This window comes from Pseudopipra pipra, chromosome 2 (genome assembly GCF_036250125.1).
Source record: "Pseudopipra pipra isolate bDixPip1 chromosome 2, bDixPip1.hap1, whole genome shotgun sequence".
NCBI lineage: Eukaryota > Metazoa > Chordata > Aves > Passeriformes > Pipridae > Pseudopipra > Pseudopipra pipra.
The window spans coordinates 85898438-85918869 of NC_087550.1; the positions used below are offsets into that span (position 1 = coordinate 85898438).

The 20432-nt window shown below is 36.5% G+C and overlaps 1 protein-coding gene across 2 annotated transcripts in view; it reads left to right on the forward strand.

Annotated features, from left to right (window-relative positions):
* Positions 1-20432, forward strand: part of OCA2 (OCA2 melanosomal transmembrane protein) — a 201691-nt gene that overhangs the window by 50900 nt on the left and 130359 nt on the right. For both annotated transcript variants that reach the window (XM_064646226.1, XM_064646227.1), the window contains 7 exons: positions 1535-1633; positions 2233-2421; positions 5955-6012; positions 6879-6951; positions 11933-12090; positions 13423-13505; positions 13848-14001. In XM_064646226.1, the coding sequence (XP_064502296.1) occupies positions 1535-1633; positions 2233-2421; positions 5955-6012; positions 6879-6951; positions 11933-12090; positions 13423-13505; positions 13848-14001 (814 nt within the window). The remainder of the gene's footprint in view (positions 1-1534; positions 1634-2232; positions 2422-5954; positions 6013-6878; positions 6952-11932; positions 12091-13422; positions 13506-13847; positions 14002-20432) is intronic.

Below are 20432 nucleotides of genomic sequence, written 5' to 3' on the forward strand. Positions count from 1 at the left end.
TGATCTTTGCATGAGTTAAACTTCTGAATGCACAAATTTAAGGTCCACCATCAGAATTGTTATCACAATTGTACCCTTTGGATGCAGACTGAGTATAGTAGAATGCTGGGATTGGCCAGGAGCATATCAGCAGCTCTCAGTGAGCACACCTTTAAAGTCCTGATAGCATTCTTGCTATCCTTACGGATTCCCTTTTGTAAAAGCTCTAGGCAGCCATTCACATCTAAGACCATGATAAGATTAGAATAGCACTTGCTTCAAAATGGAAGTTTCTCCACTTGAACATCTTTGTGTGAATGATATTCTCCTATCTAAAAGATGTGCTCCAGAGTATGCGATCATCTCTTCACAGATTAAGCGTCAGTGCAATGACACTGACAACCTGAGTTGTAATCTGCCCAACATTTGACCTGAGGTACTGGATAATTCAATCTTTGTAACTCACTCATTCTCTTCTGTTGAGACTGAAAATACGGGCTTACAGCAGAGTTTGAATGAGCATTGTGGCCACTCAAGATTGAAATAACCACATCCAGTTGCTCAACACCTAGCACGTCTTCTGAATGAAAACACTACTGAACAAGCAAGCTGAAGCATTAATTGGAGGTTTTAATTTTTTAATTTTGAATTTTGAATCTTCACAAATCACAAGGAATTTCTGTCCTCCATTGTGGTATAAAGTCAAATACACAAATCCTTCTTTTTGGACTGGCCTTATATTTAGAAGATTGAATTAGCAGTCACCTCTGTGTACTTATTTGATTGTCTAAGATTTTATAATTTCTTTTCTCTTGCAGTCCAGTAACAGTAAAAGAAATTTCAGTTTTCCTCTAGGTGTCTACTTCTAGGTACAGATGTTTTGACTGTATGTCTAGGAGATTTCTTCAAGACCTTCTGGTGGTGGGTGGCTGCAGTTTTGAATGGAATAAATCAGAGTGTGTCCGAATAACACTGATTTTGACAGGAAATGTCTCTGAAAGAGCCAGGTCTTGGGAAGATGTTCTAAAATGACTGCGATTGTCCTTGATTGTCTTCAGATATTTCTCAAGCTTTGGGATTTATGCTTTAGCAAAAGGCTTTTTAACAATGCTCAGCTGCAATATGGCAAGAAGTAGCTTGCTCTCTGTTTCATTATCTGCACTACTAGGACCAAGACTTGACAGAAACTGTTTGGAAGGAATTGTGCTGTAGGAACGACATACCTGTATCGAGATAAAGTTTTCTTCCCTAATACCAAGAGTACCAAGGTGGTGATTCATGTCTGAAATAACATTTATGAGAAATAAATTATCCTTTTGTTTTATATTTTCAGAAGTATGTTAGTGTAAACTTATATGAATGAGTACCCCGCGAGCATAAGGAGGTAACTACCATGTCTAGTTCAAACTTAATGAAAACCCGAATTTAGGTGAGCATCATTCTTAGAGAATATTTAACTAATTAGATGGACTTGTAGCAAAATGTTCTGTAGAACTGTAGTGAATCATTTTACTTTAGACTTATTATTCTGTTTTGGTTGTTTTTCCCTCCAAAGATATCACTTCAATTTTTCAAAACTATTCAGCTCGAGGTCAAAAAACACTGGCTTTACAGAGAAGACACCACTACTGAAGGTTTTCTCAGAGGAAAATGGGTGAGTTACTTTCATTTTACTCAAAATATTTGTTCGTAAGCTCTCTTCTATTTAATTGTATGTGGTTCTTTCTTATATCCTGACACAAAACCTGCTGGGAAATAAAGTGAATGACAGGGGTTGTAAGCAAAGAATTACTCTGGAGGACCTTGGGAGGAGAGAAGAGGCTGTAAAAAGGGAAGGATGTAGGATCTGAGGTCAGAATGATTAAAGAGCCCGATAGAGAACTGCAGGTTTTGTGCTCTTATTTCCTCCATGTGGTGTTACATCAGGTGCATTGAAAGACACAGCAGAGCTGTAGGAAAGATCCTTATAACACAATTTGCACACCAAATCTTGAAGCACATCTGCCTGGTGTATCAGAGAACTGTTTGTCTTGGGTGCACCTAAATGTCGTGGGTTCCTTGTTCTTGCTCTGCCATCTACCCAGCAGTATCACCAAGGGGAGCTCAGTCTGTACTGAATAATTCTTTTTCTATTAATTTTTCCATTAAAATCTATCACATTGAACATAAGGTTTTGCAAGGTCAGATGCATCTACTACTTGTTGAAATAAAGCACTGTTTTGTTTTATTATGTTTACTGAAAATGTGTGACAGGTTGCAGTGTATGGCTCTTCATAATCCAGATTTTACCACAGATGATGATTCATGGGACAACAGCTCAGCAGAATTTGAGCAAAGGTTTCAATTGGAAAGTGAAATGACAAGTTTTTCCAGATCTGCTTCTTCTGAGAAATACGAAATCTTGGACAACCTTCATGTCAAGTTCAATTTATCAAAGATGAGGTCTGACTTCAAACATTCATTTATTTCTGTTTTCTTTTATATATATATATACATATGTATTAATTTCTGCAGGTATTTGTTTATAAGCGGAGATGTCTAGAAAATGATTTATTTACACAAATAAATAAAATAGCACTCCATATTTAGACCATATCTTGCCACTGATAGTTTAAAAGTAAACCCTGGTGAAACTGGTTGCAGTCTCTACCTAATGATTAATAACCTCTTGTTCTTACAAGCATCAGTCATAGCACCTATTCTAAACTGTAATTAAATACTTCCTGTATTGCTTTTAACATTTCTTTATAACCATTTCTTAAAAGCCCTTTGGTTTGATTCCACAGCTTTTTTTTTTCAGTGTTTTGTTCCTTCATTTTAATTAAAATATGTATCTAAAAGTTTTTTGTAGTCATTAGAGTAACTTTTCACATATACGCAAAGCAAAATATAACTTAACATTCTTTTGTCTTGAACTACATTAACATATTTCACTCCTTACCTCAAAGTAATCTTTTACCTCATTTAGGCATGGAGGAAACTGAATCTGTTAATATATTAAAAGATAGCAATGTGATAAGACCTTAAGTTCAAATTTTCACAGGATATTTTTGCTGGGGATTTAACTAGCAAAACCTTTAACCCTGGATACTAATTCCCTCTGTCCCTTCCAGAGTTTCAAGGGTTTTTCTAGTTTTGTTTGGTGTCTGCAGCCAGCTCTGCAGATTTTCATGGAGCCCAGTACTGCATGTCCCCATCTCCTTGTTGATCCATGGAGCCTTTCCAGCGAGATGTCAGTGAATCTTTTCCTTCTCTGTATATTGTCTTAGCTCTCCGCAATTGCTTTCCTTCTTTAATTGTGCATATGGTTTTGTGTGGAGTGCTGCTCTCCAGCACTGCCGCTGAACAAACGGAGCAGGAGAACTTCAACGACTGCAGTTAGTGTAAAATGAGCATATGCAAAGGAGTATGGCAGGTGTCTTTCTTCACATTTATGGTAGATTTCCCTGGCATTTGATGGAACAAAGGTATTGATCATGAGTGTGGACTCCATCGTTTCCAGTACAGCATAGGTTTATAATCTGGGGAGCAGCACATTCTTCTGACGGAACTTCCCTTGAAGCATTTTCATTGCTTTAGTGTGGGTTGTACATATGGGATCAACTCCTTGGCTGTCATAAATCTGCATAACTCTGCTGAGATAACAAATGAAGTTAAACTGCCCGACACAATATGTGGATTAGACTAAAAATCATTTGGTTTAGAACAGGGGGGTGAAATCCTTCATAGATTTACACTTTGTGCATTTCCAACTGAAGCCAAATAGGATTGTGCCAGAGGCATGTATCAGCATAGGATTTGGCACAGCGTTTGTACTTGCATTGCTGTGCCAGATTAGCACTGTAGAATGGAAGAGACAGATTGCAAACCACAGGTGAGTCAAAAGCTAATCACATCTCAACTCTAAGCTGTTAAAAGTGCTGCTTCCCTAATAAAAAATGCCATGAAAACAAACAGATGGGGGGAAAAGATCATTCTAAATTCTACATTTAATAAAATAACCATTTAAAAAAACTTATTATACCTTGCCAGTGTCTTTAGATGAGCTTCTGGCATTTACAGACAAGTGGTTATGAATTTATAAATGCTTAATTCATGTTTTTTTCTCTTATGTCTTAAAATCAAGTTATTATGTTTTTTGTTTCAATAACAATTTGAATTATTATTGTAAATTATAATTCCTAAGTGCAAACAAAAAAAATCAAGTACATTAAAACTAAACCAGTCTGGACTAGGATTTATTAATTCATAACATAATAAATTCTCAAAAACACCAGAATAAAACTGTAATGTAGAGATGGGGAGAATAGACAAGCAGGATGGAGGCTTCATGACTAAGATGGTACTAGGTATTTTCCATAAATCACACAATACCAACAGAAGTTATCAGTTATGAAGTGCTGATAATGGCTTTTGTTGTCATTCCTTTATTTTCAAGCCATTATTACCTTTTTCCCCTCACTGCCATCTTGTTTTTCAGTAGAGCAGGGCTACTTGGAATTTCTAGAAGCCACCTAACTGGCTTCCTTCCCGTCTTCCTCTGCCTTCTCTAGATTTTTATGCTGTGCAAAGTTTGTGTAAAGTTGTTACCACTTGTATTTCATAGAGTACTGTAGCCCTTTTGTACCAGTTTGTCTGTGGCAACATATTTTTATTAGCTGCTGTTTTTTATTAGCCTCTGTTTGGAAAATTCTAAGGAGGAGGAGAATTTTAGAAAAACAATGTCTTCCAAAAATGGGCGTCCAGTCATTTACATTTCTTTCACTTAATGAATTGATTTAGGGACTTATTTCCACTGTGATTAAAAATTATTTCTAACACTCTTCAGACTACTCTGCTTTAATATTTTGTCCTATAGCATCTGTCAATGCAGCTTGTTTTTGCACTATTCCTTTTTCAACTAATTATCCTGGTAACTTGAAATCTTCTCCTTCTTGCTTGTCATCAGATTTAAATCAAACCTTACATTTGTCATTCTGTCGGAAAAGCAATCTTTGAATGTTTACTCTTGAAAAAAATGGATTAAGAACATTAATGCTTTCAATTAGTGAAAATACGTAGTGAGGGCAAATCAATAGAAAGATTTCTGTCAATTAAGACATCTGCATGACATATTGATGGGCAGTCAGAAAATTATTAGTTGAGTTGTATTTCAGGGTGTGATTAAAAAAAAAGTAATTTAAAAGTGCTGAATCTTGAGATTTGTTGCTCAAGAGCATGTATTTTCAACATCTATATTTTAATTTAGAGTTATTCTTGCTTAACCCACTCAATAGTAAGCTCTGACACTTCAGAAGATTTTATGGCATCACATTTCCAGAACAGGGCATTTTTTCAAAGGGCACAGATGTGCTATGGAAAAAATACCTGGTTTTACTAGTTGATTTATGCTCATGTAGTATATTTGATTTAAAGAGACACTGTTAAACCCAGAAGATTCTTAAAGCTTGTTCTTGTCTTCAGGTGTTTTTTTCCCCAATACCTTTCAGGGGGTATATTAAAAGTCCGGTTTTGAGGAAGTCATTCATGACACCATCCCTGTATGCAATAAGCTGTGCTTTCTGCACAGCCATGACACTTCCCTGTGATGGCAATGCTCCTTTGCCTCTCTGGGAGAGACCAGAAAGAGCTGATGGGTCTCTGGATTTGTCAGGAGCCAGCAGTAGTAGTGGAGAAGTGGCTCCAGGATCCAGCACCAGCTCATGCTGCAGCCTTCCCTTAGCTTTCCCAGTGGGTAAAGCCTTCTTTCCTGTGCATTGAGATCCAGCTGGCAGCAGACCTGGGGCAGGAGCCTTTTTAGTCACCAAGACTTCCTAAGCCTCTGCTGGCCCTGCATCCTGATGTCCATACTCAGATGTGATATTATCATTCAGAAGTTCTTACCATGGTGTTTCTGAAATGTCAGAGCTACTAAGAGAACAGAAAGATTTGTTTTAAAAGAAACAATTAGTAAATATATGTTTCTTGTGTTTCAGATGCTGTCTAAAATTCCTAAAAGTTTCAGGCCTTTTTATCTTTGTAGTTGTCTGCTCTGTAAGTATTGAATTTGCAATCCTCTCCTGGCCCACATTGCCTTAGAATTAGTTCAAAATGGGCTGTGATATTTTCTCTTAGCTCATAAAAAATGTCTCAAGGTTGGAGGCAAGATGGCAAAAAAAGACAATACTGTACAGGACTTCGTGTCCTGTTCGGTGAATTAGTCACCACTCAGGGCAATGTGGTTGGGTAAGCAGTTGAGTTGGAGGAGGAGGCAGCTTACACTCAAATCTGTCCCTTATGGATGCTTGTTGAATTTAGCATGAGTCTTTTCATACTGGCACCTGAGGAATGCTCCTAGGAAAAGATGTGCTGGGGAGGATGCACCAGCAATGGCAGTGCCTCACAGTGTCAAAGCCAGAAGGTCATGGGGAGATGGGCCTCTCCTAACTGGGGTGGCCAAAGTGCTGCCCTCTCTTAACAAAGTCTTCAAAATTAGAGAAATCTTAGACTGCAAGACTTGAGAAAAATTTCAAAAAGTTGGAGTTTATTCTTTTAGCTGTTGTTAGGAACTCCTTTTTGGGTATCAGGGCTTCTGTATTGGGGGAAAATATATAACGTGCTGCATTTCCTAAGGTGTGGGTGTTGTTTTCCAGACAAATCTTGTCCAAAGAGACATTTGGGTAAAATACATCAAATATGTGACTTTGGTAGTAAGTTAACAGGAGGAATATTACTTGCCCTTTGTTAAGTACCCCAGAGGTGCTTTACAGCTGTGGTGGAAACACTTGAAAATATTGAATCAGTCTCACAATTGAATGTACAGTTTGAGAGAGTCTTTTTTAGCTATTTGAGATAAGTTTAGCAGGTATTTTTCAGTTTTTGTGTCACTAATGAATGTTTGGGTTTTATACTTGCCCTAGATTTTATTCGGCATTTATCCAGATCAAGGTGTTCCATGGCAGATGTTGGCTGTATCACCTCTGGAAAGCTTCTGTATCCTTCTTTCATTGAAAACAACCCTGATCTGAAGTTTTATTGATAAACTGGTTGAAAGGGTGGGTGTTTTCTGTCATACCCTGGGAGGACTGGATGTCCTCAGAGCCTTGGCTGCGCTTAGGCTTGTCCTTTGACAGAGGCCACAGCCATGCTCCCTGTCCAAGTCTTACTGAATGGCACCTGTTGGGACCAAGAAACTGTTCAGAAGAACAAGCAATAGAATAAACACAAATAAAAATGATTCATCACAGGTGAATAGAGATCTGAATGTGAAAAGTCTCTGAGGGATGAACATTCAGTTAGTAAACAAACAAAAACCCAAAAATTACAATAAATTGTAATCAATTATGTTTCTTGTTCCCACTATGTTTTTAGTTTAATCAGTCTGATCCACAATCTACTTGACTTTTATTTCACTAATGTTGAAAGAAGATTCACCTGTAGATATATTTCACAAACTGCTGGAAGGTTTCTTGTTTTGAAAAGCTGCAGTAGAGTTTAATTTTGGAAATACCGAGTTCTCCTATTTAACTGGTCAGCTCCATGATTTTGAGCAGGGAGAGTCCATTTTAAATAGATTTGATTATTAGCATTCTCATTGTGGCCAATAATGACACTATATAATGTGCTAATTAGTAGGGTAAATGAGGAAGAAAATGTTAGTGCCTGAGGGCAATTTATAATTAAAAGTTGAGGTTGCTTTTTGGAGGAAATAAAGGGACTTTTAGTAGGATCAGTGACAACTTCAATTGTAAACTCCCATCAATATACTGTTTACATCAATGTTTTTGTCCTCCTTGAACCAGATGTATATATAGAAAAAAAGACTGTGAGGCAAAGAATATAGTCAGATTTTAGCAAACTTTTCATCTTCCTTAGAGGTCCTAAAAATGGGTTTTTCTTCCACAGAGCATAAATTAACTTAATGAATGAAGCCACCTCTCTAATTCTTTTTCCCCTTTGAATATTTTTTATTTTGTAACTCTAGTTCTCTACTGCACTCCTCCATCATTTTTTCTTACAGAAAACATTTAAAAATAATTCTGTTTGTTGATGTTGTTAGAAATGTACTAAGCATTTTGGCTGCAGGCAATGTTCAAGCTGTTAAATAGATGGATGAAGACCAGGACCACGTGCAGAGACAGGCAAAGGAGCAGAACCTCAAGGCACAATTGACAAAATGCTATAGAAAAGAGTTTGTTAGGGACTCACAGAACTTCTAAAACTGATGGAGCACAGAGAGATAGGATGGATCCAACACAGACAAAAATTGAACTGGATTGCTAAAACTCCAAAAAGGGGGGGAGAAAAGTTATAAAGCACTCTTCCAGTGGGGAAACCAGTAGGGACAGAGTGGTTACTTGGGTTACAAGTGGCTAAGCTTGTTATACCATGAGGCAATGATGTAGAAACAACCTCATAAGCTACAAATAGGAATAGGAAATCAAAAGAGAAGACTACAAATACTAACGCAGAAAAAAACCACAGTTAAGGACATTATGCAAAAATGGATGCTAAGACCCAGGGAAAAGGTCTTCTTTGAAATGTTAGTATCCTAGAGAAGCTAGTATAAGTGACCTGGTCATAAATCAGGACAAATAATATATAACTACCCCAGAAACTTGGTGAAAAATAATCAATACATATAGCATCTTCAAGGTACATTTTACAGCAGGCAGAAGAGGATATACAAGTAGATATTAAAGAAAGCCTGAAGTCAGCCATGTGCATACAAATATAAGAGAGAATCTCCGTCAAACGTGGCTTTTTGGCTGCCTCTGTACATTGAATTAATTACATGATGAAGGGTAGAACAGGAACTAGATATTTTGTGGAGTGACTCATCTCAGCTACACCTGAATTAGTCATCGTGGGCTCTCTTTATAGTTAATAGAACTGACGTTTCTCGTGAGCAATTCCTCTCATCTTTGCCTAGTAGTCTAAAATGAAGCAATGAATTCCATCTTAAAAACACACTCTTTTCACTGTTTTTAAGGAAGTAACAAACACAGATGCAGATGTCCACAGTACATATGCGTAAACTGTGGTGAATGAATACCAATTTAAATGTTTAGATACTGCATCCCATTCTATCATGTTTTCTACACAAGCCACATAAAAATGAAGTAATATGAGTTGACTCTCGCACACTCTTCAATACCTTCTAAGACCAACTAGTCAGAACACCAAGATCAGAAAAAAAAAAAATGGTTCTTGGTTTAGCTGTGAGCAGCGGACCCACTTTGGTGTCAGGTGTAAACAAAAACAGCCACTGTGTAATGCTTCACAAAGCAAACACAAACCCAAATCCCTTAACAGGCTAACTCACAGCAGTAATGGAGTTTCAAGAATAGAACTACATCAAAATGAGGAGTTTAGCGGAAGTGAAATAAAAAAGAAGAGCTCTGGCTGTAAATCATGTCAGGGGGATTTTTTGCTTTAAAGGAACACACTGGAGGCCACATTACTAAGAAAAAGTTCAGAAGAGAGAAAGCATGCTTAAGCTGCAGAATAAAAGGAGATATTAAAATAAAAAGATAGTTTCCCCAAAAGTTGGTCATATTTGAATGATTAAAATTTAGAGAAAATCATGTTCTGGCAATTTAAGGCAAATATAAAACTGAAGTAAAGCAGAACAAAAATATTCTGAAGATCAGCTTGCTAAAAAAAAGTTGCATTTGGATTCATATAAGCATGTCTGAAGTTTTCTTCTGGTTTATTTTGATTCCACCTTTCATAAAGGCTGCTATCTCCTGCAGTCTAACAATGGAATTATGACAATATCTCTAAATATTGTTTGGAGAAAGATAATTCTGATGGGATTTCAGACCCTCAGTGCAGACTGGTGAATGATGTTCCGTCGCACTTGCAATCAAAGGAGAATCTTTTTTTTGCTATAGATCATTCTGATGGTTTTATTAGTGCACAGAATGGAATGGAAAAAGTATCCTTATCTTTAGAGGAAAAGAAGGAAGAAGCCACTCTTCTTGAAAATAAGGTTTAATTTCCCCCCCTTTAATTTTAAGCATCCTTTCTAATAGCTCCTGAATGTGTCATCTAGGTAATTACAGGATTTATTTTAGAAGTATTTCTTAAAAGGAAACTGCCATAATTATGTGTACCTGAAGCTTTTCAAGACATAAATTGCTACACTCCTAGTAAAAGGCAGACTGTCAAAAGTTGTCCCAAATCATTGGGTTAATGACTTCAGGTCAGCAGATCTTTTAGAAGTTATAATTAACATCTCTAGTTAAAGGTATAGATATTGTTCCAGTTGATACTATTGTTATGTATCAATCAAGACAGAAAGACTGTAACACCAAATGACACTTAAAACTTTCAGAAACAAAAGAGAACTGTTGTAATTTCTGTTTATGTTTGCTAAGGGCTATGTGTGTAAATTCTTCCAATTGGACTTGATCTCCTGATTTGTTGCATGTGAGGTTATCTTTTTATCCTTTCTTTTGTGATTTCTTTAAGCAAATAGATGTGTGGGAGGTTAATTTTTTTAATGAATGGCATGTGGGTGTCACTGGTGGTGATTGCTCTGCTTGCCTTGCTAAGCAGGGTGACATTTCTATTACTTTGAATGCATTGGCTGCCCACCTGCCACTAGGTCTGCTAGGGTCTTTTTTAGATTACTGTGAGAGATTACTCTTTACTAGATCCAGAAGGACCTCTGCATAATGTCACAAAGCTTTATCCATTAGACAGTGATCTAAAATGTATGGCCTTAATGAGGCTCACTGGAGGCAGGGCAGAGCACTGCTCTGGGTCCCTCTAAATATGCTGTGTTTTTTCTTCTCTTGTTAAAGTCTCTGAGTTCTGTGGGCAACACATCTTTTGGGAAAATTATTTTGATAGGTATACAATTTTTTTTTTTTTACAGGTTCACTCTTTGTAGTAAGCTCAGGTAAATGTCAGGTGTTAAAACCATTAAAATACTCAAGCACGTGATTAAGATTTATGATTTAAACAGAACATATATGTGTAAAATCAAGGGGGTTTTGTTTGTTTGTTTGTTTGGGGTTTTTTTGTTTTGTGTGATGCCTTAACTTTCTGTCTGTCACAGATGGGCACAAAACAGTTATAGTATAGCTCTAGTATAGTAACAAATGAACTGTGAACTGTTTAAAAGCTCTGACTTTCCTCCTCCCAACCCCTGCCTTCTCCAACCCACAGGGATGCTTCTTTTTCAACCATGCCAGGAGCGGACTATTACAATACTAGGTTTAAATAGTCCTAGATGCTTTGGGACCAATAGAACGAGAATTTTCAGTGGGTTTGTGGGTTACGATTGGCTGATTTCTCAATTATATTAGACTAGGAATGTAATTTGACCACATGTCATATGAGATATCTAAGGAGGAAAAAAAAGAAAAAGTAGATGAGGGAGCTGGAGGTGAAGGAGTCTGTGAGAACAACTACGAGAAGCTTGAAAATACGTCTTTCAGATGTTTGAAACATTGTGAGCAAAACTTTGCCTAAGAAACAAATCCTCTGGCACTAATAGGATATTGATTAAGTTTTCCCTGTGGTTGGAGTTTCTACAATTTCTACAGTGTTTTCACCGGTACAAATTCTGTGATGTTAAATTGCTGAGCTAACGGTGCAGCCTTTCAGCTAGTACAAGTGCTTAAAGAGCCGTACTTCTCTGTCTCTCTGTGTAGTTCCATATGCTATTTTGAAGCTTTGCTATATCTGCAATATCTTCTGAAAGGACTGGTGATCCCAAAAGTCACCAGAGAGGTGTGTATTTGTTTTGAACTTGCAACTCCTGTTTTCTTAAGAAACTTGGTCAAAACAGTACTGCTTGGTGAAGAAGTAGACATTTATTCTGTTCTTTTCACAGTTTCTGAAGCATTTCAGCTGAAGAATGTGTTTTTCAATATAAATTGAGCAATCTATTTTTTTCCTAGAGTTTGTACAGCCTATACTCATCTTTACTGGAAATGTTACACCTTAACTTTATTAACAGCTATGAATCTGACTGACTTTCGTGATTCTGCTCTGTTGAAATTAGACATAGGAGGCCCATTTGGAGCACATGTAGTTGATGAGCAAACAGAAGAATACATCATAGTACAAATCAGCCAGAATGAAGACACAGGATCAAGGAGGAGACGCCAGCAGCAGGTGATGGTGTCTAAATTTTCTTTCACTTTTTCTGAGGTGTGTTTTATCAGTTATATTTCCATCACCACTGTGTGAATTAAGTGGTTGTGCTTTTTCCTGCTGCGAAGTGTATCAACTTCAGCATTAGAAAACTTATTGTAGTAAGAGTAAAGTTACATTTTCTTTTGCCTTTATAAGACTTCCCCTGGCTTTCTATATTAAAATTTCACAAAACTTATGCCTCTTGGCTGACACAGAGCATGGAAATTCACGTGTTTAAAACTGCCAATATTTAAAAAGTTGTCTTTGAAGACAAAAATGATTGTGAAGTGCCTTTTTGTGCTCAGTGAAATACATTTTCACATTTCATTGCAAATTATTTTCTCAAATGTGTCACATTTATTGGCTTTGTTTCTCTTAAGGCTTTCTCATTGTTGATGTTGTTTGTAACAAGTTCCTTCTGCTCTTCCCAGATAGTTTGGTAAAAGAGGATTTTTTACAGCCTGTCATTGGATATCACTGAAAAATAAAAATAAGCCTCATCATTTAATAAATAGCACTTACATAAAAACAACTACCTCTCATTCTGTATATGACAGGCTGACCTGCCTCCACCAGGGCCAGCACAGCTGAACAATGACATCAGTATTCCCACTTACACTCCATCTCACAGTCTACAGCAAAAGACTAGTCCCACTACCTCAGTGTGGGGAACAATACCACAACAGCAATTACCCTCTTAAACCACCCAGCCCTGTGATGAGGAGGTTGCTGCAACCTGTGCTGCTGGCAGCGATCCCCAAGCAGCCTTTGTGCTGCTGTGGGGCAGCCAGAGCACAGCTGGCTGCAGCAGCCCACCTCTGCTGGCACACCAGTGGTGATCCATGACTAAAGGAACATTTTCTTCACTGAATTTCTACTAAGTCCTCTTCTTGATGTCTTGGGTTCATGATGTTGCTTCTGTACTTTTCATTGCCTCTGCCTTATGGATGTTAGTTTTCCTCCCAGTCAGTTTTAGAAGTGAACTATGTTGTAGTCATTGACCCTGTCTGCCCTAGCTGCTCCTTGTAGTCAATGCAATGTGTGATTTGGCATCCCTCCTCTGGAGGACCTCCAAGAGGTGTCTGTCATTTCATTGATTGAGTGAAAGTATGAGGATGAGTTTACTCCGATCTCAACACCTGTAACATACCTAGTCAGGGGGAATTAATTTCGACTGATATGTATTATGCCTGACCCATAAAAAATTCTCCTAAATAGTCAGGAGAGAGAAAAGGAGGAATAAAACCTTAGATCAGACGCATATCATTTCACTGACTTCTGTTAATATTGCCAAATGTGACTCTCTTGCAGGTGGTATACAACTGGTCTCTACCCTTAAGTTCAAGAAGAAATCAGCAAATCATCACAACTAGAACCTTTCAGATACCAAACAGGTTGGCTAAGAGACTGAAAAATGATCCATTGAAGCAGTAGTTTACATAGACTTGATTATGAAGGAATAGAAAATGTTTTAAAAATAGTCTATTGCTGCCTGATTCAGAGGGGCAGGAAAGGATGACTTCTTGCTTCTTTTTAAAAGGATTTACAAGGCGGGTTTGTACTTAAGTTACTTTCCAAACTATTTAGAGGGATAGAGTGAAAATGTTTGAGGAGTTGCTTGCAATTGTAAAGATATAACATATATATTTACAGGCACTCAAGATAAAATTATTGCACAAAAAAGCATAATGGTATTTCATTCCAGGAATAAGCAAAACTTTTTTTCCTTTCACCAGAGGCACCATCTTCGTAAACATTCAAGCTTTCCTACAGGAGTCTGGAAGTGTTCCTCTCTCCATGAAGCATCAATACCTTCACGCAAATATAGAGGCACAAGTAACAGTTGCATCCGTCATCTTAGTAGGTGTCTACGTGCTGATCATATTTGAAGTAAGCCAATCTTATTTTTTTCCCCTGCATTGTAAATGGGTCACAAGGAAGGGTTTCATTCTTAGGCTTTGATATGATTTTAAAATGTGTATGCTACTTCTTCATGTACCATCAGTATTGCTAATGACATGAATAAGATATGAAGTTCTGAATTGTAACTGATTTTGGCAAGTTACAGTGATCTTATGCATTTTTCTATTAGGTTCTAGAAGTTTTTTAACATTTCAAGAGAATTATAGTTTGGCCATTAGAGTGATAATATGTCTGTATTATCTTGTAAAAGATGTGAAAAATTTGTTTTAAAGTTAATTATTTTTTTAGGTAAGGTAAAAGAAAAAAACCCTTTGGTTATTTGCCTTCTCTAAGGTACCTCAAGCTATGAATTTGGTGTAATTTTAAAAGGTTAAAATAAACACACTTTTTTTATTAAGTAACATTTAGGCATTCTTTCACTGTATTATTTGAAGAAAAATGAAGTCTGAGTTAAGATGAAGTCAAGGGACAGGAAACTTTAAACATACATTGCAACGTCATTCCAAAACCTTGAGGTACCACATCCAATGAAAATGCATTGTATCACAATAAGAATGGAAAAAAAGTCAGAAATCACACAGAAGTCCAACTGGTTTATTTGAACTGAAAACACTTACTGTCTGGTTAACTTAAAAAAAATAGCAGATGGGGAGGAAAGTTTTTTAAAAATTTGTTTTTAATTCATATGAGCATTCACACTGTCAGTGAATTCTCTGAGTTGAATCATATCCGATTTGCATCTGTATGAAACAAAGAAATGAATCAAATCAAGTCTACAAGGTGCTCCATGGTAAATATGTCCACACGCTCATTTTTCTTCCACGTCTTGCATATTTAAGTTTTTCATCTTGTTACCCATTAAAATGGTAAGGTAGTTGAACACCACCTAATCAAATATCAATAATGGATGCACACAACACGACAGATGCTTCAGACATTTAGATTATGTTGTTCAGCAAAGGTGATTTCTTTATGGACCGAAAAAAGCCTCTATGTACCTTATAAATGAGGAATGAGATATAATATTAAGTGTGGAGTGGGATTGGACTAGATTTTACTGTAAAGATATGTAGACATGCAGCACAGCATCAAAGTAATCTTAATACTTTTAATGCAGCTTTTATATTCCAAAAAACCCCAACTATGCAACTCTTTAGGAATTGCAAAAGCATCAAGTTTTAAATGTATGTAAAGGGTGGTTTTGTGTTTGCTTCCTGGAGAGCTGCTTTGGAACAATGCATGGGGAAAAGGAAATAAAGGCTTGAAACTGAAAAGCAGAGATGGGGAAAGCATTCGTTTTCCTGTTGTTTTTAAGAAAAAGCTTTAAAACAGCTTGTTAACTTATTGTTTCTGTGAAAATGTCAAGGAAAGATTTCTGTTGTGGGCAGAAAAATTATTTCTGCAAATTCAAAGATAGAAATGAATACTTAGAAGTAAACTTCTTTGAAATTTAAGGTGTGGAAAGTCGTGTCTTTTGTCATGATGTTAGCTATTTTCTCCATAACATCTGTAGGAATGACAAATGCTACAACCAGAGTAAGTTTTAAACTATAAGTTTTTAAGCTGGAAATAACTATTACAGAAACAAAACTGGAGTGTTATATGGTTCCCTCGTGGATTTCTTGCAAGCAATGGATGTTAATATTGTTAGAATATGTAATAGTCGCTTGCCTTATATTCAGTATTTATAACTTCGGTGACTGAAGTCCTGCTTTCTCAACACATTTCACTCTCTATCCCATTAGCTATTATCACTGTTACAGAAATCAATGGGTGTTACTGTGGGAGCAATTTTTAATGGATTTTCATTTTCAGTGTTGCTGCTCCCCATCTTTTATCAGCCTTTATTAGTTTCCTGTATTTTATTAATTATTATTTGCAATATAGCTTCAAATTCAGACAGTGTTGACACCCAAACCAGTTTTAGAGCTGTATGTTCACATACTTTCTTTAAAGATGAAGAAAGACGAAGCATTTTATCTTTTCAAATCATGAGAGCCACACAAAGGCATACCTCCTGTTCCTTCAGCACAGCCCTTTTCCCCAAACATGAATCATAGATCTTGTGCCCACGAGCTGCTCAACCACACTGTCCTTATCTTTTAATCCTTCCTTCCCCTTCTCCCTGTAGTCTTTGCTACCTTAGTCACCAAGGACTGTGCAGAACAGGCTGCAAGAGCTTCTGCATCCTGCAGATACAGATGATGGGAGAAGCTGAAGTAAGAGGTTCAAGCTGGAAATTGAAGGGCATTTATTGTAAACAGTCATCTCCAAACTTTTACCACTGTAAAGACACAGGGTAAATTCTGCTTTGAAGCAGCTGTTTGTCTCTATGTTAGCATGAAATTTCTGTATCAAGCATCATTCTTTGTTAGTGAAGAAGTTTCAGAAATTGCTGTTCTTCAGAAAACATCCTAAACTGTTGAATTTAATTTCTTCAGGCATTTATTTAAAGTATTGTTTCTTTGAAACTGATTACATAAAATATATACATGTAAAATACAAAAATTCATAAAATACAAATATGCGTCCGGTAAAAGAAGATGCCTCTTTTCCTCCTTAATTTCTAATGATTTTTATTTTCATGCTTACCATAAACATGAATAACTCCTTACTTTGAAATTCTACTACTCTACCTCTTGAAATTTTTGCATATTGCTTTTAATTCTCTTTAGATGATCATATCTTAGTTACATTTTCTGTTTGAAATCTGAGGCCTTTTTTCTTTTTTTTTCCTCTTATGCAATCATCCTTTCTTTCGGCAACTAGATATTAATTCTCTTGAAATCGATTTATCTTCAAATATCAATCAGTTCTCTCTTTGCATTTCAGTCTTCTAATCCCTTCCCTTCTTCCAAAGGAGAAAAACATTCTGATTTTTGTGGTGTTTTTGCTTAAATCTAATCTCTACTATTTTATAGACTTGATGAATACAACAATGTATTTAATGTTGTTCTTGAAAGCATCCACTATGCAAGAATTCCAAACAGGTGCATGTTAGAAAGAGAGAAAGGAAGAAAGTGGAAGAAATAGAGAGAAAGAAAGAGAGAGAAAGAGAGAGAGGTTTACCTTTTTTGATCTCAGCTCTACTGTCTGACTTGAGGAGCACAGGTTAGGTGGGCTATAAGTATGTTTTCATGTTGGTCCACAGGGACATCTGATGTAAAGTGCTAATGTACTGAGTTCTACCATGATATTGCTCTACTAAATTAGTTCACAATGTATTTTCAGATAGGTTTTTTCTAGTGTTGATCCTCAAAATGTATAGCCTCTTTTGATTGAGAACTTGAAAAAATCAAACAAAGAAAAATTTAGAAAATTTAATTTTTATACTTTTTTTACTTTTCTGCTCCAAATATCTTTGTTCTTTCAGCTAAAAGTGTATTTTATCTTTTGCCTTCTTTGATTTCTGTTCTTTTTTCCAGAAAAGCATTTTTCTTTGTGTATAACTAAAGTGACTATGCATTCAGATTCAATAAGCAGTGGTGTATGGTTGTTTCTGGTCATACAGCATGGTCAAGGAAAAGTAGTGAAGGTAAAATCTATTGTTAGATATTAGATAAATACAGTTAGATATCTTTGATGTGTCCCATTTTCCCTGTATTGCCTACACAGAGAATTGTATAATACATTGGTTACACTAAAAAGAGATCTATCTGTGTACCTCTATCTTAAGATATCTGTTAAAATGTTAAAGTGTTACTGGTACTCAGAAAAGTCCCTTGAATTGCTAAAGCTCTTATTAGTAATCATTAACTGCTTATTCATAGCTATGTTGAGGCTTCATTAATTTGAAATATGTAAGGAGGACTGTTAGACATCAGTTATAGCTCATTAATTCATTAATTGAAATGAATGAATGTGTGCTCTTGTCCAATATTTTCCTTTAATAATGTATTTGTTTTGTGCTGTGTGTTAGAATGGAGTGTTAGCTGTTTATGATACTTAAATGAACTATCAGAAGCAAATATGAAAGTAATGGCCTTTTAAAAGCTATTTTATAAAACATTTCATTTAATCAGGAAAAAAAGGCAGAATGAAATTTATTACATTAAATTATTAAAAAAATAAGAAAAAATAGGAGATAGTAATAGCATAGCAAATAGCAGAAAAGTGATACAAGCAAGTATCAGAAATTCTGTGACAGTCTCCATAGGTCTGGTTTTTTATCACAGGTGTTATTATTTAGCTTCATATCCTGTCTTGTAAGTATTCCTAAAAAAGATCTTACAGGATCTTTTAAATAGCATTTTAATGATCTGTCATCTTGAATAACATTTACATGTCTGTATTTCTTCTTAAAACACAAATATTTAAAAGTGCAAGACCTGGCCTTAAAAGCTCTAGATTCTTACTAGCATGAAGTATAGGCTTATAATCACAATTTTTATTACTTTAATGGAAATGGGATATGTCAGTTTCTCTCCATATTACTTTTCTATTATTAACTAGCTTAAATTATGAATAAACATCCCCTAAGCTAATTTCTTGAACTCAAAGTAGAGTGATTTTTAATAGTGTCTAACCAGCAGAAATTAGCTTCAGAGAACAAAACTTTTATGTGGTTTAGTCTGACTATTTTTCTAGCATTGTGGGCTGGTTGAACCACTGTTTCCTTGCAAGAAACACTTTTACAAATGAAATAAGGTGTTATTACTGCAGTTTATGCTCACGCAGTCCAGTTTTTGCCTATTTCCAGTAATGAGGCTATAACATCAGAAAATTATGCTCTAGAGAGGGAATAGGCAAAGGAAAGAAATATTCATTGGTTATATGAAGTATAATACTAAGTGATAGCAATAGGCTAATCTTAAGGGAGATTTTTCCTGATAAGGAAAGTCACAGAAACTGTGACTGATCACAGAAGTGATCAGCTTACTCAGCATGGCTTCTCAGTTCCCATCCATTCTTGTATTGATCTGTCTTTAAATATAGACTGAGAAGACTGTGGATTAGAATGTTCCCACCTCCACATATATCCTCCCAAAAGATTGGTAGCAAAGGAACAGAAGAAAATCTATAGTCATTATTGGAAAAGATGGCGTAAAAAAAGAAAAGAGTAGTTGCTGCACTCCCTAGCCCTTGTGGGAGAGAAGATATTCCTACTGCTATTGATTTCGTTTGTTCTAGGATGAAAAAATTGTGAAGAGGAATTAAAACACTGTTGTAGGACTTGGCAGAAAATTAGGGTGTGATTATTGGAACAAACCATCTACTCTCTTTGGTAAGTCTAAGTGATACATCCCTGGGCAAGAATAAAAGTTTCCTCTCATCTGCCCTCTGGTCTGGGGATGGTAGGGAGTAAAAGAGCCCAAAAGTCATAAATGCTGTAACTCTGGGGGGTTACACAGAACCTACATCCAGAGTAGGGAAACCTAAACCATAAAATCCAGTAGTAAAACTTATCTTGAATAGAAATCTAGCCTCTGGAGCAGTCTAGTTGCAATCTGTCCTGGGCAGCAAGTGGTTTTGGATCCAATTTGGAGTCCCCATAACCCTAAAGCATGATTACTGTTCAAAAGTCTACTTTCCCCCCCCCTTATCTGAAATGGTGCACTATAATGAGGGCACTCTTGATGTCCACGTGAGTAATGCTTTTAGGACATAAACTGAGGGTGTGGTGTGCATTGGGAATGATATCAAGGCACGTCAAGCAGATAGATGCAGCAAAGCCTGGTGAGTTAGATGCTGGAGGACTGGATTGAACAAGGAGATCCAGACATAGGGCAGATCCCTCTGTCCAGAGTGTAATACTCACCAAGTGGTACCCTAGATATTGTCCCAGCAAGAGCAGCCTGTCACTGAGCTGCCAATTAAGCGGTACAGACAGTCAAGATTTTCTGTCATTCCTTAATGCCTTTCTCTAATTTAGGAGGAGGCTGTGACCTCTGTGCATTTTGAGAGGTTCAAAGTTACTTTAAAGCAGTTGTGCAGGAGCATTACAAGTTGTTTCTTATGTGGAGCATTGAATCAGTAACTCTGAGGTGCCAGGTTTTCTACTGCTTGTGTAGAGCAGAGCCACTGCCACCAAGAAGGAGACTACAAAAGGACAGAACCAGCATCAGTAAGATAAACTAGTCATTTTTACCTGCCCTAACGGCAGCAAAGGAAGTGTAAAGGAAGCAAAATGCTGAAAGATGAGGAAGGGTTGAGTTTCAATTCAAACAAAAATGCAGTATAATAGCAAACAAAATTCTCAGCTGGATCCCAGCTTGATATGTTATAATAACAATTTTGTATTAAACCAATATGAATATTGACTTTATGCTGACTATTGCCTGTCTAATTGTTAGATCTGTCTTGGTAGAAGTCCAGCTGTGCTCTAAATATGTCTGCTTTAAAGAAAAATACCTTATTTTGGGTGCTATGATACTTCTGAAATATGTAAATTGTCCCTA